Source organism: Brassica napus, chromosome A3, assembly GCF_020379485.1.
Source record: "Brassica napus cultivar Da-Ae chromosome A3, Da-Ae, whole genome shotgun sequence".
Lineage (NCBI taxonomy): Eukaryota > Viridiplantae > Streptophyta > Magnoliopsida > Brassicales > Brassicaceae > Brassica > Brassica napus.
This window is the reverse complement of record NC_063436.1, coordinates 23,395,991-23,419,625: the sequence shown is the minus strand read 5'-3', so window position 1 is coordinate 23,419,625 and position 23,635 is coordinate 23,395,991. Positions and strand designations below refer to the sequence as shown.

At 31.5% G+C, this 23,635-nt stretch overlaps 2 protein-coding genes and 2 pseudogenes across 3 annotated transcripts; 1 reads left to right on the top strand and 3 right to left on the bottom strand.

The window, feature by feature from the left end:
* Positions 1–11,293: 11,293 nt before the first annotated feature.
* On the bottom strand, positions 11,294–14,219 carry LOC106442540 (annotated as a pseudogene).
* Positions 14,220–14,631: 412 nt separating this feature from the next.
* LOC106440269 (60S ribosomal protein L15-1) lies at positions 14,632–15,932 on the top strand. Its single transcript, XM_013881890.3, has 4 exons — positions 14,632–14,753; positions 14,899–15,065; positions 15,219–15,416; positions 15,505–15,932. The coding sequence occupies exons 1-4, from the start codon at positions 14,750–14,752 to the stop codon at positions 15,748–15,750; spliced, it is 615 nt and encodes a 204-aa protein (XP_013737344.1). The 5' UTR covers positions 14,632–14,749; the 3' UTR covers positions 15,751–15,932.
* A 154-nt stretch (positions 15,933–16,086) lies between these two features.
* On the bottom strand, positions 16,087–17,144 carry LOC106440270. 2 transcript variants are annotated; one of them, XM_013881892.3, is made up of 3 exons: positions 16,895–17,144; positions 16,664–16,816; positions 16,087–16,375 (listed from the first exon to the last, which is right to left on the bottom strand). In XM_013881892.3, exons 1-2 carry the CDS (start codon positions 16,898–16,900, stop codon positions 16,664–16,666), a joined length of 159 nt encoding a protein of 52 aa, XP_013737346.1. In that variant the 5' UTR covers positions 16,901–17,144; the 3' UTR covers positions 16,087–16,375. The 2 variants fall into 2 exon arrangements, with proteins under 2 accessions (XP_013737346.1, XP_013737345.1); XM_013881891.3 differs by having other exon boundaries at positions 16,668–16,816.
* A 982-nt stretch (positions 17,145–18,126) lies between these two features.
* Positions 18,127–23,635, bottom strand: part of LOC106346824 — an 8,039-nt pseudogene continuing 2,530 nt past the window's right edge.

Sequence of the window (23,635 nt, the reverse complement as noted above, 5' to 3'; positions counted from 1 at the left end):
GTGGAAATGTTTTCGTTTGAAACTTTGTTTACGCATTTAGACATGTCAATTAATTTTCCAAACTATCACTGTTCTCATAATATGCGTATAAAAGGCATAGAAAGTTAGCTGGCTTTTCTCGTATATATCCTCTTTGTCCTTTTCTAATAATTTTGCGACACTTATATTTACATTTAAATTCTCAATCACACGTATTTACTCTTAATGTTTTATTTGTCCGATGCCTTGGACTAAAAACATTTTATTGTTGATAAGGAGATTTTGATTTATTAGATTCATACTTTATTCTAGGACGAGATTTAGATTATATATATGACTTTTTATAAAGCAAATTTATTTCTATATAACTACATTTAAATTCATATTCGGTAATCCAAAGTTTTAACTAATATTTTTTGCATATCGAAAGATTATAAATTTATTACATTTACGATCCACCAAAGTAAAGAACAAGTATTTCCTGGCAATAAAAAGATGAATGATTTTTAATGTAGGGAAATGGTTATTGGTAAAATTAAGAGAAAATACTTTAATATGGCATAATATTTGTTGCTTTCTAAAATTGAAAATTAAATATAACAAACCTAATAAACAAAAAAGTGTTAGAATCTAAAATTTGAAGATGAATTTCCTAAAGTTTCTAATGAAGTTTGTGATGTATTATAGGAAGAAAGTAGTTCAAGACGTTGAATTGTGAAAATGCTTACAAAAAGGTTTCTTTACATGGATTGTGTGTATACGTGGAGTTTGAAAAAAGAAAGATAATATTTTGTTGAAGACAAATGACGTTTTTCGTTAAGCAAAAGAGTTTTGTTTAAAGAGGAAGTGTAACTTAGAGAAAAATATGAAATTTCTTTACATAGAAATGAAAGTTTATTAAAATGCATTTATGTGAACTTGGAGAGCAAGTTTATGGTTATTATAAAAAGAGGGTATGTGCCTTATGAAAAGACAAGCACCCATAGATTAAAGTGAGAGATAATTATTTTCATTGTGTTCTTGTTAAGTGTTGACATTGTGTTGACGTAGTGTCTGGCGGAGTGTTCAGTTGTACTTGGTGTTGTGACATTGGTGCTAACGTTATATATGGCAGTGTTGTCCGCTGTGTTGTGGTGATCAAGTTGTGCTTTGGTGTTGACGTGCTCGTTAGTATTTTTAGTGTGTTCTAGGTATTGACGTACTCGGTGACGTATTTGGTGAAGCACTCGGTGACGTACTTTCAGAGATTTAGAGGTTGAAGTCTAGACTTAGGGAGAGTATAGCTTAGGGTTAGGTTATTCTGATAACTCTGGGGGAGTTTAGCTAAAGTGAGATTGCCTTGAAAAGTTCATGCTATAGAAAAGAGTGGTGACTCAAAAAGGTTGGACTTGTATTACGCGTTTGCGGATTGTTGTAATTTTCTTTCTCATTCTAGTGGATTCGGAATCTGGACGAGGTTCGGAGATGTAAAAAACAAACCCCGTTAACATTTACTTTTTGTTCAATATTTTTCGACTCATCCGTGCTTACAAAACTGACTCCACTTTGCTATGTGAATTTAAATAGTAATAACCAGATTTAAAATCCATAATGTGTTTTTTTTATTTGTTAAGAAACTCATGATCCGCAAATTCCCAAGTATAAATAATATTTTTAATTAGATGAAAAAGTTTTAGATCTATCTAAATTGTTGTGGGTTTTAAGACTTTAAACTATTCACATTAGCGATTAGTTGAACAGAAATTAGATACTTTTAGCATTAAATTCATAATAAAGTTTTTTTTGCAGTTGCAAAAGAAAGTTTTTTTTGTGTAAATTATTTAAGAAATTCAAACATTTTATTCAAATCAAAGCATACATATATAGGACTAAGACACATTGATATTGTGGGTTTTGTACGGACGTTAGATGTATATCCTGCTGTGAATTAAGCAGCAAATGTCAGAAACATCATTCTTCTAAAATAAATTTATTAAATAGCACTTTTCCACATAATAAATTTAGTAGAAATATCGTGAAACGGTTTTATAAATATCCCGTATATGTGGGATGGTGTGAACCGTGTGTTGCATATACCAAATCAACATCATGTTAAATAACAACAACAGTTTTTTTGATATGATTTAGCTTCGATGCTGCATTCCATATTTAGTTCAATTACGGATGTTATGTCAATGACAGTTTTCATTTTTTTTTGTTACACCGGTTTTTCAAAATTTTAATGTAAATTGATTTGATTAAACCTAATTTTCAATAATAATACGTTGCGTATAGAAACTAATCACATATTCATGTCGGCTATTGGATTCTTTTAGTTGGACCTAAGCGGCTGGCTAGGTACCAATAAAAATGTAAATATTTACCTTTTCTAGTTTCTACCCTAACTTCATCTATACTTAAATATTTTGACTTCATCTCTCTATAAAAGAAAATCGCAAATGTAGTTGTTTATTTTGACTTGGTTTAACTATTCCACTTGGTTTTTAAAGTTCGACAGAGTTAAATTACATTTTATATAAACTTGTATATTATATTGTTTCAATGGTTATTTATTTTTAAATAATCTTTTATTCCTTAATTTTAAATATGTTTTTATTTAAATATAGAAATTATAAAAAAAAAAATATTTTTGTGTGTTTTAGTTAAAATATGTTAATCTGGTAAACATCAATATGTTAACAACCTATAACAAATCAATAAATTCAAATAAAAATTTAATCACTTAAGTATTAACAAACTTTTTATTTGATTAGTTTGCTTTAGTTTTGCATTTGTCGATGTACACTTTGATAATATATGTATATATAAGTTGATATATAAGTTGATATAAAAACTATATATATTTGTAAATATAACTGGTTCATTTTTATCTGTGTGATATATAGTTTACTTAATTGTGATATATATGAGTTATTAGTTATTAATATATTTCAAATTTTTTGCTAAAAATAAATAATTCTATAGAACAATTATTTTAGTGATGATATAAGAGTAATTAGTCATTATTATACTTAGAAAACATTGCCAAAAGATACATACATATATATATACATAGTTTAAGGAAAATTATACATGTCACAATTAAATCAATACAATGTCATATTTTTCATAAGCAATGTTATCTTTTTTTAATGAGAACTAGGATAAGACCCGCGCCTTGCGCGGGATTAAGTTATTATTTTTATTATATTTTGGAGAATGAAACAATAGTTTGGCTTCATTTGGATTACGGGTGTTCAACCCGGATATCGGGTTGGTTTCGGTTCGGTTCGGTTTTTTTCGGTATTTGGTTAGTAAAATATAACTACTATTCTAAATGCATATTTACTTTGACTTTAGTCTTTCACATACTTTTGAAAGATTTCAACTGGACGACTAAATTGATCAGCCAATCTTGTTGCTTTAAATCATTAGTGTTTATATATATATATATATTATTTAGTTTGAATATTTATTAAATAAAAATTCATATGCGTTATATTTTATGATCATTTGTAACTTATTATAACAAAAAAATAATCTATTGATCACAAAATTTTCAGAGTGGGAATATTCAAATTTCTAATAATATATAGACTTTTTGAAAAATTCAAATATAACATATAAGAAAAAATATAAATGTTTTTATTATATATTTAATGTGATTTTTTAATATCTTTCAATAATATAAAATTAAAAAAAAGAACTAAGATACCAAAATTGTTATCAAATATTTATTATTCATAATAATTAATTTTCATATATACGTTAATCATATTAGGTAATTTCGTAGCTTCTAATTAAGGAAAGTGCAAAAAAAATTTTGGTAGATTATTTATCAATTCGATAGTTAGTTTAATAAAAAATATAATGTAAGTCAAGATGGACCAACCTATTTTTCTAAGAATAGTATATTTTATATAGTCATTTATTAAATGAGAATTTATAATCATACAGTTCTATGATCATTCATATCATTTTATAACTGAATATTTAAATCATCGATAACAAAATTTTCAATGTGAAATCTTTAATAAGTTTATAATTTATAAATGTTTTTGAAAATTCATTGAAAGTTTTAATATTAAAATATTTATGTAATCTTATGGTATATAGTATAATCTATATATATATATATAATATATATGTTTTATTATTAAATGATATTTTTTACTCATATGGTTTTAAAATCATGTGTATCTTCTTATAATAAAAATGTTAAACCATTGATCATTAATTTTTAACATAATAATTTTAATAGTTTTAGTCATTTATTGTCGTTTTTAAAAATTCAAAATATAACATATACGAAAAAATCTAAATTTTATTTTTATAGCTAATTTGATTGTTTAATTTATTTTAATAATATAAAATTAAACAAAAAATGATGGAGGAGATATACATTGTTATCAAATCTTTATTATTAAACTCATTAATTGTCATATATATATTAGTCATTTATGGTAATTCCGTAGGTTTTATTTAAGGAAAGAAAATATCATATCATATCATTATATCGTATAGTTTGACCAACTTATGTATCTAACAACATATAAAAATCGAATGTGGACCTACTTATTTTTCAATTGAATGTAATTGAGTGCCACCTATGCATTAGGGCCTCTTTTAATTAATACAAAATTGAGGTTACATCTTTTCAAATGTTCCTCAATTAATATATAAGAGATAAATATAATCGTGACACATATACAAATCACTCCACAAATAATGTTCAGAAGATTTGTCAGTAATAGTTGATGTTCATAAATTATTTTTCTCAGCAAAATCCTAATTATTTTCATCTTTTGTAAGCATATTCCGATGTCGCTGTTTCGTCATGACTCATGTGTAAACAGAGAACCACGTAGCAGTACACTGGTTATCAGCCAACTCGCTCGACCCATATTATCTAAGCTCAAACATTTGTGGGCAATCCAGTTCACACATATCTAAATAGCCAGTTATATACGATATTGTTGAACAAATTAAAGAATGATTTAATCTTATTACTAATATAACTGAAACATGATTAGTGACCTTAAAAGTGATGTGGAAGACTAGATCGAGATTTGATCGCATCCTAGGCCTTTAGGTTAGAGGACCACACTCTCTGACAGTTTCAGTTCTTATTCTTCGTATATTTTTTCTTCTCCGCATCCTATTACTGATTACTACTATCTTATATATTAAAACAGAATTCACAACTTTGATTCATGTGTGATTTTTTTAAAAATGGACCTAATGAACCTATTCCTAGAAAGTCATATTACATTTAATCTCTAATCTTATCATTTAAATTTTGGGCCTACTGACATTTTTTATTGGGCTATCAATAATTAGATTTAACCAATAGATGATTCATTAGATTTATGGATAATATAAATTAAACAGATATAATTTTAATGTTATAATACTATACCTTGATATGATAATTATTTAAATATTTGTTGATGTTAACTTTTAAAGTTATAAAGATTTTTTTTAAATAGCAAAAATCATATTATCTAACAATGATTAATCTTTACTACCTTTTTTTTTGACAGCATTAATCTTTACTACCTTAAACCAATGAAAACAAATTCTAAACTATATAGTTTATTTTAAAAATTAAACAAAAACTAAATGTTTAATTATTTACTCGATAATATAAATCTATGAAGCGAAAAGTTTAATTTTTTAAAAAACTTTCTAAATTTTTGAAATTTACAATATCTTTGGATATGACAATAAAATAATATTTTACTAATATTTATATATATAGTTATGATTTTAATAATGAAATAATAATCCAAAAAATATATATATAGAAGAAGAAACAAATACACGTGAAAGTTTGAAACAATCTATTCAATGAAAAAATATACCGTAAACTTATTATGTTTTAAAAACTGATAGACACATATATATTATAATATATACCAATTTAAAAGTCGAAAAAATGTTTATATAAAAATAAATAAAACCAATAACCCGCGCGGTTGCGCGGGTCGAGATCTAGTTATTCTGTAAAACTGCAGTCGTATGTGCCAAACCCTAATTAATCAGAGAATAGTCATCTTGACATACTGATTAGACTAATTATCCGTATATAATGATTAAATGTAGTCTTACAGGAATCACTTCCTGTCTTCATCTGCAGTTGATTTAGGGACACTCTCGTAAACTATTCTTTATTTTCAAACTTTTAACATAGTCAATAATTTCGAGATTAGCTATTCCTCAATGTTATTGTACACTCCTAAATCATAACCATATATATACGAATTAATTAATTTGTTTGTTTTTCCTATACATAACTAGTGCATCAAGGAAATATCATATTTCAAGTATAATAACTAGAAGTCTAAAACTGATATTTCTTTTTGTAATATATTGGATTTTATTCAAATTGATCGAAACATATATACATATATCAAACACTTTTCAAATTGACCGAAACATCTTCCACAGGAGTAAAAAGCGAGAGGTAGTTGATTAAAATGAAGAAAATATATTTTTCTATCTGTTTAACTAGCTGAATGATTCAAATATTCTTTTTTTTTTCTTTTTTCAACCTACAAGATGCATTTTTATATTCACGCTAACAAAATCATTTGTTTGTACTAATGTTTTTTTTATTTGAAAAGGCTTTCGAGTGACTTTATTTTTCAATTATTGTAATGTGATTGTATATTTCTATTTAGTTTAAAATCGGCCGTTAAGAAGTCGACAATCAAGTTATTTGAATTCCGGAAGTAGATGAAAATTTATGAGATGTCGACAATCTAGAGATATTTAAATTCTGAGAATATAGATGAAAATTGATGAGTATTTTTTTTTTAACGTCTGATGAGTATTGTTTATACATGACTCCTAGTTCGTAAGCATATGTCTTTCCATGTTTTAAGTCTGAAAATTTTGATAAATGGTGGAGTACAATGAGAAAATTTGATGGATCTTTTAACTACCGTCGGAATAATATTGTAAGCAGAATTGTTTGATGACCAAAAATAAAGAACAAGTTGTTTGATTTTCTTAAATATATGTATTTTAGTTATAATATTCATATTTGTCCAATCGTTGTATAGAATGCAGAAACATGTGTTATTAATTTCTTAACCAATCATCATTAATGCCAAGTAATCAATTTAAATTGAATTTGAGGAGGATGACAAAAAAAAATTGAATTTGAGGAGCATCATTTATAAATTACAATCGCCATGTCCTTTATGATATATACATATATTATATACCTAAGATAGCGACTTGCATTATTTAAATTAATATACATGACATGTTAAATTTATAGAATAATTCTCTATGCTAGATTTTTTTCTTTGTTCTACAACATCGATTAACATATAGTCTATAAAGTAGGTTGTAGATATATCTGTAAATATCGCTTATCTTATATATTAAAACAGAAGTCATGACTTCTTTTCATGTGTGATTTTTTTTTAGTTTGGACCATTCCTAGAAAATATCATATTTAACATAAGTTCATTATTATATCTTTTAATATCTTTATCTTTTTATTTGAAATACAAATGAATATATTTAAAATATTCTAACAAAATCTTTTTAAAATCTTCTTATAATCTTTTTAAATTTACTTTGAAAAATTAGTTAGTTTTAATTTAAATTATCATAAAATATAATTAGAAATTAAAATAGAATATAGTTTTGCCAAATTAAACGAAACTAAAAAAGATTCTAATTTAACGAATTAAACCAAACAGTTTTGGTTTATAAACGAAAATTTAAATAAAATCAAATTAATTAATTTCACAAATACATTTACTAATAATTTTTAAAGATTTTGTTAGAAATAAATATTTATTTTAATTTTATTTTTTTCAAATTTGTTTTCTAATAAAATAAAAATCATGATTTTTTTATGAATGATATTTTTATTTGGACCATCATTAAAATTTTATATTAAATGTATATCAGTAATGCTAATGTACATAATATTTTTAACTACTTTAATCATAATATCTTTTATATCTTTTAATTTTAAAAAAAAAAATTCTAACAAATCTCTTGAAAAAGATTATAATTAGATCTTAATTGTCATAAATTGAATATAAATATTTTCAACTAATTTTGCAATTAGTAATGAAATATTACTAAAAGAATAAGATTATATCATATTTTATGAATTTTATAATAATATATATCATTTTAAAATAAATGTTATATTGAAAAAAATATGATAAAATTATTTTAAATTGATAAGTTAACATATTTTATTTTCATTAATATAAAATATTTATGCTAAAAATATAATATGTTGGTAGAACGGGTTAATATTAGTAAACAATATAATACATGTATAAAAATTTAACTTATCTTAAACTTTTTAATATACAGTAATTTATTATATAAAATTAATAAACATTACTTAAAAATATTGCGATTTAAATTACGGATCATGATTATAATAAATTAAATACAAAATTGTTTTCATATGTGTTGTTTCATGTATTAAAAAATTTAGTTTAGTAATCAAACGCAAATTCAATAAGAAAAATATATAATAAGCAACATATATATGTGATGATTTTAATTTACAGCATGAAAACTATAAAATTATTATATTTGGCATAATTATACAAACATTTAAATATGTGAGTAATATTAAAAATATATAATAATTATGTAAAACAAATATCTATATATATAAATGTGAAAATATATACCCGCACGGTTGTGCGGGTGGAAATCTAGTAATATATTAAAGTTTATAGGTGGAGAATATATTACAAAAATATATCTACATTTTTGTTTGTATCGTTTCTAATATATTTATATTTTTAATATCCAACATTAAAAAAGTGGGTTTTGTAAAATACTATTACAAGCGACATTAACCATCTTAGATTTTAAAATATAAATCATTTACAAACGATATTAGCCACCTTTTATTAACTACCTTTTCGTAATATATTCCCCATTTATAAATACTAGATCCTTTCTCCGCGCTACGCGCGGATAATATTTTTAAATTCGTTACATTTTATTTGTATATGAATTTTTGTATAATAAATTATATATAACTAATTTTTAAATTTGTTTTTTTTATATTTTTAGTTTAAAATAAGTATTTCTATTATATATAACACAATTAACTAATAAAATATTAAGAATCAAGTCAGAGATTTTAGAGTTATGTAAAAAAATATAATTATGTATAGAACATAAATTATCTTAGTTAAAAGATCGGAATCTCATCTCGAATAAATTCAAGAAAAGAAAAAGTACTCCAATAACCTACTTAAAATATAAAACCCCCTTTTCAAAAAAAAACCTACTTAATAATATTTTTTACGTGTAATAGTTGAAAACTGATAATTGAATATCGATCTAGAATATTATTTTAATATATCTAATGGTAAAATATTAATTGTAATAAACAAATTTTGAATTTTGTAATATTACATAAATTAAACGTCTTTAAGATCTAAAATCTATTTTATTAACATAATATATTTTTATTCATTTATTATTTTGACGTTACAAAATATTGATTTAGTTTTATTTGTATATTAATTTTTTAATAATTTATTTTCTTTTTAATTAATTATAAAATTATAAAGAATATAATATATTTAAAATTATTTATTTAAATATATCCAAATATGATGTCTCTTTTTTATGTGTGTTTGCGTTGAGCAAATTTTATTTGTAGTTTGTATATTTAATAACACTTTGTTGTGTGCCGTTCTATGGTTTTAATAAATGTGTTGTCATTTTATTTTTATTACACTAACATGATTTCTTAGTGATCAGTGATAATGTATTTTTAACGTTATGTATTAAATTTTATCGTATATTTTATAACTCTTCATGTTGACACTTTTTTTAGAATCATTTTAATTAGATAATAGATTTAAAGATGCAAATAAAACTGTGTATGTTGTAAATTAAGACTTTTTAGTGTAACTGAGCACTATCAATTATGGAAATTATATTATGATTTTACTATATCTTTTTTTCTGTGTATATTTTTTTGTTTTATTTTGTATTTTTACAATTTTATTGCCTTATTCTTTAGTTACAAAGAATTGCTATTTCCATTTTTTGTTTCATATACCTTAAAAGTCTTCGGTTGATTTTTATTTGTTTTTTTTCTCCAATTACAATGTAAAGTCCGACCGTTTCTTTTTTTGGAGCAAACTACTAATATCATAAGATAGAAAATCTTTAAACTCCAAGAATAGAGTGAGTATTTGTGCTAGAGAAAACTTATTTAGTCACTAATATGGTGAGATATTATAATATTATAAAGTATGGACATAATTAAGTTGTTGTCAATTGATTCTATATTTGTGATAACTGAAAATACATCTTTACGTCTTCCTTACATCATCCTTAATTGGTTTACGGTTCGATCATTTCTAATATACTGAGGGTAACATAATATTAGATGTTGATTATCTCCTTCCAAATAGGAATGCACAGAATGAGAGAAATTTAAAGTGATATCATTTTACAATTTTGTCCTCATATCTATATAGAGTTAGTTTATAGATTACTCTATTTGTTTCAAAATGTAACCAGTTAATTAAAATATGTAATATTTAAAAGTCATTATTTTAGAAAACTGTCATTTAATATATTAATTTAATCAATTACACAGTAATTTACATAATTTAATTGGCCACACAATATCCAATAATTATAAAGTTACATTGAAATATAAAAATAATTTATATAGTGAAACAAAAAAGACTTTCAAACCATTATATTATAAAGCAAAAGGAATATTCAAATTATATTGAAATATTAGAATAGTAAGAATCAGAAAAGCTGAAATTTCAACGTCGATCATTTATGTCGGTCATGTCTTAGACTAACTCCAATGTATTCATCTATTTTTTTTTCTAAGAATGAGGGGCAAAGAGATTGATCGAGAAAGTTTTTTTAGTCGAGCCTTCTGAGATGATTGAAATTTATATTTATGCCAAAGTTTAAGATACAACGAAAATAGGATTTTTATTTGAATACCATCCGTTAACCAGTTTCATGTAAATAAAAAATATAATTATATTTTCCATATATTTGAAATTTCATCATCTATTATTACTTTTTATTGATTGTTGGGACTTGTAACCAAATAAGTTTCTCGTCTTATTATAATTTAATAATCTATTTTTTTTTATCAAAAAATTTAATAATCTATAAGGAATGTTTTTCTGTCGCCTAATCTATATAATGAATGTTGATATAGTTCGAGTATAGATTCTTGTTTTGTGTATATCTGGAGCTAAAACCCACTATGTATTTTTGTTTATGAACTTCCAAATCCATAAATAATGAATTTTGAGAAGGTTTATAATCAGCTCAGTTAAAATGAATAAAATTCAAGTACGTTTTCAAATTACTAAAAGGAACAAAATTATTTGTACAACTAACAAAAAAATTTAAGATGATTTATTGGTAATGCAATGTGTTAGAACTTTTTTTAGGGAATTAAGAAGCTATGAGCTTTTAGCTCATCATGTTTTAGATAATAAAGCATTTAAAAGTAGCTATTTTTATGGCATTCGAACTCGTGATCTTGAAGATGCTCTCGTCTATAATGTTAGTTAGTAAGCGAGATTTGGTTTTAAGTCGACCATCGTCTTGATGCAACCAATACCACCTAAGAACAACCTAGCACCAAGGTTAGGCTCTCTAATCTTCTGCTGCAAAGCTTCATGGTAATCATTAGCCAACAAGCTACCAGCATTGCTCAACACAGCAATCACAGAGCTAATTTTCGAAGTCGAAATGGCTCTCCTCAGACAGCTCTGCAACACGTAGAACACATCGTCCACCATTGATGTGGTAAGGCTGTCCGGTACATGCTCATCAATCCTTATGGCTTTCCTCACATTCTCAATCATAAAGAACCCTTCTAGTATCACATAGAATCCCGTCACGTCCTGAATCACTTTGCTAAAGCTACCATTTCTAAACGCTTTCGTAGCTCTTGGTAACAACTCAGCATCAACTGACGTCAAAGACTTGATCTTTGACACCATGAACTCTGTATAATCCTCACCTAACTGCATCAGAGACAGTATCTCCTCCACGTAGAGCTCTACTTCTCTCGGGTCTGGTCCTTCAGAAGCACCACCAGCAAGCAGATTCAAATTTGGAGAGTTGTTGATATCAGAAGCCAACCTAGCTAGCTTCCTAAACTCCATATACTTCTTCAAGATCAACGAACCTCTAGAATCACATTCCTCTTGCAACTCACATATAGCATAAACAACACCGTCTTCTCCGCATAGCCCTCTCAAGATCTCATCGTTCTCTTCAATAGCCATGACAATGTCCTTAAACAAATTAGTTAAACATCCAACGAAGTTCCCTTGCTCGACTCCTTGCTCCATGAGCTCAACCACATTCTCATATTCCATCCTCCCTCTCATCGCAATCACCTTCTTCAAGTAACCAACGTAGAGCTGTAAACCTTCTTCCTCCCTCCCCAACAGAGAGTACAGTCTCACGAATCTCAAGATCGTTGGATGATCTCTTTGATCTATAGCCGCCCAGAGCTTCTTCTTCGCAATACCTTCGAGCTGCTTCTTGGATTCAAAAAGCTGCTCTCTCTGATCAGAACCAGAATCCTTATACTTCGAATCGATCTGGAGAAACCTCTGCACGAACTTCGCAGCGGACTCGTAATCCTCCGAATCCAAAGCCGTCTTCACTCCTTCGATGCAATTCCCTCGCTCCACGATCGCGTCGATGCGGGAGAGAGTCACATTGACGCGAGTCTGAGCGAGATCAAGCTCACGCACCTTGCCGCGAGATCGCAGGTCAATCTAACGTTCCCGAGCATGTGATCGGCGTCCGCCTTGACGATATCGATCTAAGAAAAACCAAAAATTCTAAAAACTTGAATTAATTATTTTACTTTAAAAAGATTTGAGATTTTTGTATCTAATCAGGAAGAAAGGCTAAAATACATACAACCATAAAGCAATCTAACTCAGAGATGAATTGAAAATTAGAGTTCCATGAGAAAGAGACAGTTACGCTATGATCAGCAACCCAATACACCGGTTTCTTTTTGGATCCATAGAAGTTGAAGAGTTTGTAAATTGACACTTGCCTTTTGGTTTCATCACCATGGCTTGAGCTTAGAGCTGTTCTAGAGTTTTGGTTTGTAGAAAGGAAAGAAGGACAGTATATAAGAAGGAGAAAAAGAGGGAGGTGAAACAAATTACAGGTGCAAAGAAGAGAATTGATTGATTGATTAGGAGTGACTTGATTAGAACTGAGTTTGTATAATCTTCAATCGGAGAAGACGAACTGTTAGAAGTTAATACGATCATCCTTCGTAGGTTTGTTTTCTGAATGAGGTCCATTTGGACAATAACAAATTAATTGAAGCCCAAAGATAGAAATCCACCCTGTGAAGTCTATCTGATGTGTCAAAAAACTTGTTTTTGATTGGTTGATTTTTTAATCCGACGTGGCATGCTTCTCTAAGGCTTATATTGTGCTTTTAGTATTGTATATTGATATTACCAATATAAATGGACAAACAGAAACTCAAATCAGTTGGCAGATAAACTAGCGAAGCAGGGGATTCATGGAGATGTGTCCTACTTATATTATAACTATGTACCTTGCTTTCTTAATTCTGTATTACACTGCGACTTTGTAATCTTTATGTCATAATAAAATCATGCAAGTGTTTAAAATAATAATATATTACCAATATCGTGGCACCAAAAGTCCCTCCGATGAACCGAATCTCCTAAGAGCATTTTCGTTTGTCTGGATATGATGTTCAAATGTATTATATTCTCTACTTGTGGCAGATGGTTATCTAGGCCATCTATTAAGTCCATTAACATTCAATATTGGCTTTAAGAGATGAGACTTCAAATTTATGCAAATATATGTAGAGACATAATTAAGGATGATGTCAGGAATCAGGAACATGATCAGAAGAAGTTTGGTTCTGATTTAGAAGGTTAAACCAAATGGAGTGAAGTATCATATGAAACACATCGTATCTTCTAGGTTTAGTGCTCCACAAGAAATGTTTCTGAACCATCTTTACGTTCATCTGCATCTTCAGATATCTCCTCATTGGAATCTCCAATAGTATCTCCTTAAGCCGTGGAATCTCCTTCTCCGGCACAACCACAGAGAACGCAGACCAATCAAGCAACTCGCTGAACGGCAAGACGAAGTTATCAGCGATGACTAATTACGGGTACGCACTCGTAGTATATAGCCTCATCGATTCGTGGACTGTTCACTTCGTAACCCATTGGACATAGACATTACTTGCTCGACTTCATGTGTTGCACGTAAGTCGTTTGCACCTAAGCCTAGAATTCCCGCGGAGGGACTTTTGGTGCCTCAACGATTCGTGGACTGATCTTTCGAAAGTCTTATAAGAATAACAAACTATAAAAATGTTATTTATTTCCTCCTCTCGTGTACTTTTACAAACTATGATATTATTGATGAAAACTTCAGAATGCACTTTTGGTGACGAATATGAACCGTATCCTCCTTAATGAAGTAAAAACACTTGATGATTCTATTATAGACCGTATGTATCATGTTGAAACTTGAAAGATGCATCTTATAATCGAGAGAAGCGAAATGAAATAATGTATCTTAGAAATCTGGTGATAACTTGAAGCCCATTATAAATGGGTAATGGGCTTTTATTTATATAATTATCTGCCCAATTTATTTTTTCAGTGCTTTACTGGATTTAAAAACCCTAAGTTCCTTACTTTAAATCAGTGACAATTCCTACCTTGCGCCGGTGGTTTGCGGCTCTTCGAAAATGGGTAACTCGTTCTTCTCGTCCTTCGTTTAGATCCATTATTCCTCTTTTCTTTTTTTAGCATCAATGTTTCTGTTCAAATGATGTATGTTCTATGGATCTGTTATTGCGAACACTTGGTAGCCTAATGATTTTTTGGTGAACACTAGGTGCGTACAAGTATGTGTCTGAGCTATGGAGGAAGAAACAATCCGATGTGATGAGGTTTGTGCAGAGGGTGAGGTGCTGGGAGTACAGACAGCAGCCTTCCATTGTCCGTCTCGTCAGGCCTACTCGTCCCGACAAGGCTCGCCGTTTGGGTTACAAGGCCAAGCAGGTGACTAGTTGTGCCCTAATCCATAGTCTTTTGTTTAGTTATGCTGTCTGAAAATGTGACTCTTGTTCTAACTGTTAAGAGTGTTATAATATTCTCGTTGCTTTAGTCACAACATTTATTTACTTATCTAGTTGGGATGTTAATCTATGTTAGGGCTTTGTGGTGTACCGTGTACGTGTGAGACGTGGTGGAAGAAAGAGGCCAGTCCCAAAGGGTATTGTGTATGGTAAACCCACAAACCAGGGAGTTACTCAACTCAAGTTCCAGAGGAGCAAGCGTTCTGTTGCTGAGGAGCGTGCTGGAAGGAAACTGGGCGGTCTAAGAGTCGTCAACTCCTACTGGCTCAACGAGGTTCTATCTCTCTCACTCTCTTTAATGTGCATTACTAGGCTTATCTGTGTGTGTATAGATAGATATTAACTTCCATATATTGGTTTAGGATTCGACGTACAAGTACTACGAGATCATCTTGGTTGACCCGGCACACAACGCTGTGCGTAATGACCCGAGGATCAACTGGATCTGTAACCCGGTGCACAAACACCGTGAGCTCAGGGGACTTACATCGGAGGGAAAGAAGAACAGAGGACTGCGCGGAAAGGGTCACAGAAACCACAAGAACCGCCCGTCTCGCAGAGCTACGTGGAAGAAGAACAACTCTCTCTCCCTTCGTCGTTACCGTTAATTTGCCTTTCTGCTATCATCATCATCTTCTCAATTATTTTCTCTGCATGTTGTTGACTTTGTGTTTTTGGAGACAATACAATTGCGTTCGAATTACTATTTTTAAGAAAACACTTTGTATTCCCTTCCCTTGTCCACTTTTGAAAGATCACTTGAGAATATGTTCCTTCATTTTCAACCCAATACGAACGTTGATCATCCTTCTCTCAGACTTCAACAAAAGCTTCGATATTATTTATCATGGATAAAAACACATTATTCCATTGTCAAGACCGCGAGTTTACTGCATATTCAGTACTGTTCTTAAAACATTTGTTGTTACGTTAATGTATCAGTGGAAACAGGAATGCGTACATGGCATTATCCACTAAACTTAAAAAATCTTATACAATCTTTCAACCAAAGATAAATGGTTATGTTGCACAAATAGAATCAAACAAAGAAGATTGACGAGAAAAAGGACCTCACATTTCTTGATTTATTTAAATCTAATATCGAAAGATCTTTTACAATCCCATGTCAGAAACAAGAACAATCATGTCCATATCACTCAATATGTCATCATCCTTGTCAATCCAGTTTGAATTCACTGCAGTCTCTAAGCTTTCTAAATCAAAACTTTGTTCCTGCAAAGTAAAGATGCGTATCAGATTTTTACTAGTACCAATCAATGAAGATGATAAAACACCATGGATTCGCCAGCTGAATTCGATCCAACACCCAACGTAAACTGAACCTTTCAGTATCTAAGCAATTTATTTACGTCTCTTAAATAGAAGGGGCACTATTCTAATTCATTTCACTGACTTAATTCAATAAACTTAGCTTATAAAAAAAACAACCACAAGGAAGAAACACAATACAACTGACTCCAGTTTCAGATCTTAGATGAGAAGTGAAGGGGAAAAGCAGACCTACGTCTGTTTAGAGTAGGAAGACGAGGAAGGGACGCGCTTGTTGCGGAACATCATGTAACCGAGTGGTAATACGACGCCGATCATCATCACCGCCGATCCGATCAAGTAACGTAACAGACTCGGAGGCTCCACTTCCATCACCGTCTTGAACTGCGACAAAGATGAGTCGGGATCAGCTAATATAATCTGAGATCTAGATTTTTACACTCTCAAACGAGGAAATTTTACCGGCATTATAACGTCGGAGAAGAGGATTTCCGCCTTTCGCCGGTGACGGACCAACCTTGGTTGTAGAAGAAGAGAGATCTAGACTTCACTTCTCTCTCCGGTCAGGCGACTCTCTTTTGTTCCTTCCTCTCTCTCTCTGCGCATTTGTAAATTCACCAAAATTAAACCGAACTAAACCGTAAAATTGCCCGATTTTAATTATATAATTTTTTTGGAGCAATTATAAAAATAGATGCAGAGATCCTGATGTTTCTGAATCCGATCAAAACTTAAATATATAAAATTCAAAAAACTCAAAAATATCCAAAGCACAACTCAAATATCATTTTTTTTTTGCTAAGAATGTTAATATCATTAAATAGTAATGAAAAAAATTACAAGTGGTGAAAGGTTCAGTTTATGTTGTGTGTTGGATAATTTGGTTGTATAGACTTAAAATAAAAATAAAAAAGCTTATAGAACATAATAGTTGCTCTTCTTTTAGCATTGATTAAATTGAAGTGAATGTTATAATTTTGATGGATAATAATTAGAAAAAATTATTCACAATTTTTTTCTTATTTATAAACGAACAGAGCTTCACTCGAAGAAATATGATTTTGATGAACACTAAATATGGAATAGTGATAAAACTTTTCTTTCATACTTTTCTTTTTTTTTTTTCAATATTTCGAGCTTTGATTTTAATTTTGGATTTGATTATTTCATCTGAAGGTATAAGCGTTTTTATTTTATTTTTTTCTTTTATTTGAAAATATAATATATTTTTAGTAAATGACTAGATGACAATATGACTCTAAAATTTATATAATATGATCCCAAACTAAATAATTATGTTTTGAACCGAATAAACCAAAAACCGATGGTATATGAACCGAACCGAAGTAAATATGGATTTAGAATGGTAGTTATATTTTACTAACCAAATACTGAAAAACCAAAAAAATCGAAACCGAACCGATATCCGGATTAAACACCCCTAGGCGGAAGTGATAAAGAAGATTATTGAGAAAATCCTGACACGCTCAAGTTCAACGTGATAGCCATCTCTAAGAGAACCTGAGCTGCTCTTAAGAAGCATAAGTTTATAAAATCTTGTTTCTCTTTATCCGGTTCTTGATAATCTACTTCTTTCTTGTTCTGTTCTCTTGAGATCATATCTTTTGAGAGGAATCAAATCCTTTTACTTAAAATTTCAGAGAAACAGCCAATGTAGAAATCCATAGTAGTTATTAGTTAAAGTTGCTCTCTTCTTTGTGAATAATAAAGCCCAACTATTTTTAAGGTTTCAATTGAAAGAAGAGAAAAGAGACCAAAACTTGATATGATGAAAGAAGTTGAGAAAGGAATCAAATCCTTTTGCTCAGCTCAGTTCAGCTTGGCTTTTACTAACCAACCCTCCTATTTGACACTTAAACACACAAAAGTTAAGCTCAATGGAAAAACTCTATTATTATGTATTTAATGTTAATCAAAGCTCGTCGTGGCCCTCTTCTTCTTTGGCGGCAGCTTCAGATTCAGTAGAATTGGTGGAGTCTTCTGAGCCTTTTGATTTTTCCTCCGTTGCATTCTCCTTCTTTGTTGGTTTCTCTATCTTTGGCTTCGGCTTTGGAATCCTATTCACCTTCGTCACCTGTGTATATATATTTTTATTTTAATCCCCAAATTAAATGAAAATTCCTTTTTGTGACTTTAATTATTTATCAAACTCGTTTCGTGTACCTTGTCTTGCAGAGTAAATACTTTGGCGTACACTTCATCTGACGTGAACACTGGCTTGCTCCACAGAGCAGTCCTGTGACAAGAGTTTTGTCATGTTAACTCCCTCTAATTTTAAAGACGTTAAGAGGTAAGTAAATGAAGCAACGCTCACTTTTTCTGCTCAGCTTCATTCTTCTCCAACCAGCTTTTTACTTTCTCTGCTTCCTTTGAGACCTGAATCAGAATTAACGCAATTTTAGCAGCAGCTCACCAACAATTATTAAAGAGAGCTATGTCCTTTCACTTAGATGAGCAAAACAACCTCGTTGATTTTTTCTTTTGGAAGCCAAGTTTTGTTCGTCTCCCACTCTTTTATGATCTGCGCAAAAACTCAACTCTGTTAGCTCTATCATAAGAAAACTGCCAAGTCATGTAATGTCAGTCAGCGTACCTCCTTCACTTCGGTTAGGTATTTTTGAGCGTATTCAACTGCTACGGGTCGTGCTGTAAGCTCATCCGATCTGTACAAAAATGTATCAAATGTTTTATAAGAATACTCTTTTAGCAAGCAAGCTCCCGTTCAATCAAAATATTATGAGCAGAGAACAAACCGCAAAGATATGGGACTGCCAATGGCTTTTAGTGAGTCAAGCCGCTCCTGAAACTCTGTGGCATTAGCATCCTCACCGTCCATGTAAAGCCAATCTTGCACCTGAAGCACACCAGACACCCACTCAATGTCACACGCTTGCACTCATCATGGGAACTCAATGAAATGGTATACATATAGTTCAAAATAAAATTGATACTTGCCTCATCAAGCTTCTCAACAAACGCCTTGCGCTCTTCTTGGGTGGAAATCTTTTCAAATTCAGGTGTTTCTAGCTGTTAAACCAAAATAAAACCAAAGCATTGAGTATTGAGAAGAATGGCAGCTAGAGACAATATAGTGTAGAGAAAACGAAGACTATATAGCAGCAAAAGAACAGTGATGTAATGGATATAGGGATCTATATAAAGAACACTCACCTTCTCTTTGGTAGCATATATATAAGATTCAAGGTTGTTCTTTAACTCGGCCGTTCTTCTTCTTTCCTTATCTTTCTTGTCCAAGGCTTCTAATTTTGTCTTAGCTTCAGCAAGAGACTCTTTCGTAAAAGGTGCTCCAGGTCCAACAGTTTTCTCAACTACCTACAAGTCATATATATTCGAAGATAATTGGTTAGTGGTGATGATAGTTATTAAGAAAATCTTGGAAACAGTAAGCCAGAATACACACCCTTCAGAGGAATCCTAAATGTCCGCTTTTTCAGCTTTTTTTCTGTCCCCAGGTCTACCACAGCTGGTTCTTCAGCAGTGCTGTTTCCAGCATCAGCTTGTAGTTCCTCTTTATTTTCTTGTGAATTCTCGTCAGAGGCAGCTCCAGTAGACGCATTGCCTGTTGTTGAGGTTGTGTTACTCTCGATAGTCACGTTCTTCTTTGGAACTTCTACCCATTCTGTGATTTCAATGACAGCGTCTCCCCGATCTAGACTGAGAACCCCACTTCTACTTAGAGAGAAATGCAGATTTGCCTTGATAGGTGCTGACAGATTCCGGGAAGAATATCTGTCAAGATCAAAAAGTTTTATTTATTGGAAAACCATTGTTCTCTGTAAACGGAAATCATCATAAAAAATGCAAACTGTAAGCTCTTACTTCTCAGTTGCATCCGTCAAACCAGAAACAGAATACTGCGCAAACACCGGGAGGTAATCCTGGGGGTAGGATATCCTCGGACTCATAAGCAAGTGACACGTCAAATCTTTGTCAAGGACAAATGTTCTGAACATCTGTGAAAGAATCAGGTACATAGAATTATTACAAGACATACAACACAGTGCTAAGCTTCAAAAGGTTGTGAATGTAATAATGTACCTTGCTGGGTAGCTTTTTCATCCGTGGTACGAGTTGTTGCTTTGTGCTCTCATCTTTCTTGACATTAGGACCTTCCAACTCAACTAGAAATCCATATGGGGAACCATCAACTATACCTAGCCTACGTTTCAATTTGATTCCATCGCTCAAGTTAGCAGCATGTAGCGCTGAGCCGAGGACAATAGCCTCATCAGCATCCAGATGTTTGTCTAGATCTTGCTTCCCAATAAATTCCTGTATCGTGCTCTGTAATTATAAAGAGAGGGAAAATCAGATCAAAAGCGAATAATCCAACACCTTTGGATGTAGAAATCGAATTGATTTGCTTCAAGAGCATGAAAGTTTACCTGTAGTTTGGGGACTCTAGTAGCTCCTCCTATTAGCTCTACTGCATATATATCATCCATCTTCAAACCTGAATGCTTGAGAATATCTTTTAAAGGTGTAAGAGACCTTTCCCAAAGATCTTTACAGAGTTCCTCAAACTTCTCACGGGAATTGTGCTCCTGAAAGAAAACGCAAGTTAGAATTCAATGCGCATCACAAGGTTCGGCGAGCTGGAAAAATACGGAAATCTTGATATAATTTAGTTTATACCTGAAATCACGATCATCATGGAGAGATTCAACAGATATTGGAGCCCCAGTGTTTGCACTCAAAATTTCCTTTGTACGTTTTGACTTGTTTCTTTAATTTAGCCATTGCTTTAGGGAACTTCCTCACATCAACTCCATATACCCAGCTGCTTGTTAAACTCATCTGCAAAGTACTCTACCAAGCGCATCTCCATACTCTGTCTCTGTCCTCCAAGTCCCGAGTCCCATCTAACATCCTTGACCTACATTCAAATAATTACATCTAATCATTACCAACTGAGACCAAACTGAAAAATTAACATGATAAAACGGAGCTTATGTCACACATACTCAAAAACAAAAACTGTATATTAAGACCATAATTTACCTGAAATTGATTGACAGAAACACAGTCTTGCCAAACTCCTTCTCATTGTAAGCAGAGTATAGACAAGGGCAGCATATGTACTACTCGAACCCATGTCATAAATATAACATGTCTCGACGCATTCGCGAAATCCTTATCAATCCCATACTGCAAAGCTGCACCGAATGCTCATGAACCAGGGACAGAACATTAACCCCCCCAAACTGAGAAGCCTGGATCAAACCCCGTCTCTCCGCTTGCCCAAAGTAAGGTGGAACCGAAACAACCATATCCTTCACCGGGATCTTCGCATGGAACTCAGCTAAGTCAGACCCATACCCCAAGATCATAGCCAACAACCCTCCTCCACCGAGTAAACAGTCGTCCCATCATCAATCTCTAACACCAACCGCTCCTCTAGAATCCTCAACGATATCAAACGGCAAGTACACAGAGTCGATAAAATCCTGACATGCTTGAAAGGCTTCCCAACCATGTCCCGAAGCTGTGAATAAACTTTATTAGGGTAACGAGCCGTGATCCCTGCAGCTTCCTCGCCTAGTAACCTGTCACCGGAGTGGAACGCCACCAAACTTGGGGATTTCCTCTTGGACATCTCGTTGATGGCTACAGAGATCGGACTCTGCCCACGTTTGATGTTAACTACATACAGCGACTTTCACCCATTCTGAACAGATCTACGCTTGCAACAGCTGATTCCGATGGAAGAGGGAGTACAGAGAGCAATGACAAGAGCAACACTATCACGGTACACATCTTCTTCCTCATATGTTCCTATCGTTAACTAAAACACCGAGATTAGAGCCGCACTTCCTCTGCAGGATAACAAAAAACGAGTCAATAACCCTAGAAACGAGAGCAAATCCCCAAAAAGAACTACGATTCGATTTCGAATCTAAATCGATCACGGCCGATAAGATACACGATTAATCAGCTCTAGAATAGACTAAGTACTACCAACGCAGAGTAAAACTAATGAAATCGAAGACGAAACGTTAAGATTAAGCAATGTTATCAGGAACATTCGTGGAAACTTCGAATGCACGGAGAGAGATTGTAATCAGGGCGTGTGAGTTAAATCTAAGATAGTTTGATGCGATCATCAGTGATTCGAGAGTGTGAGGCGAAAGCTACATACCAGTTTCCGAGCTCCGATCGCATCCGATCGCATTCTACGGCGGAGATCGATTTGCAGATTCAGAGGTTTTCTCGAGAAAACTAAAGTGAACAAACGGAGACGAGAGAGTGTATATATTAACGGAGAAGAGAGTTATCAAAGGTGTTTAATAAAAATCAAATGCTGAGGTGGATCTGTGATTCTGAGATACCACCAATTGTAGTAGTCCACGTGTGAATATTGACACGTGTTGATATGTTAGACGCTTAGTGTGTTGGTGATTACGCTTTGTTGTAGAGTGGTAGGCCGAGAAGTTTGGAGTGTTGTTTGGTTTAATCCAGGTGTAAACCTCTGTTCTAATGAGAGGTTTAGCCAAAACGCTGGGCCGTTGTTGTTTAACTTTGAAGAACACAGAGGCTGGATTGGGAACATAGACAAGACACATTTGAATGTAATTCCAATAATTTTCATCAAAATTGGGCAATCTTAAGACTAGACCAAAATAAAATAATCAAACTGAGTTGATTACAGATCCAAATAATTTTTCTTTGATTCTAAAATGAAATACAAACAAAAAAACTCATCAGGGAAAAAACTTGATTTTACAATTAGGGAATACAAAAAGACAACTGGTTTAAAAAAAGAAAAAAAACCTATTTTGAGGTAATAACATAAGACAAATACAAGACAATACATAGTTTAGGTGGTGTGTCACAAAATCAGAAGGAAAGAGAGAGAGGTGGGTTCTATGTATGCCTATTCGATAGAAGTATCTATAAACACTGAAGCAACAAGCAACTACCTGGTAAGCTCCTATACCTCTTTCTCTCTACATGTTTGATTGATCAATCTCCATACAACAGCTGAAACAACATTGCCACTTTTCTTATTAATTATTAGATTTCTACGTAGATTTTCTACTGTTGTAATGTTATATTCTCCTTCAAAGTTTGGTTTGGATTTTAACCTACCTGGTAAACAGTAAAATCCAGCGACCTGCACTGTCTGCTGAAAAAAAACCAATTTACTAATCCAGGGAAAAA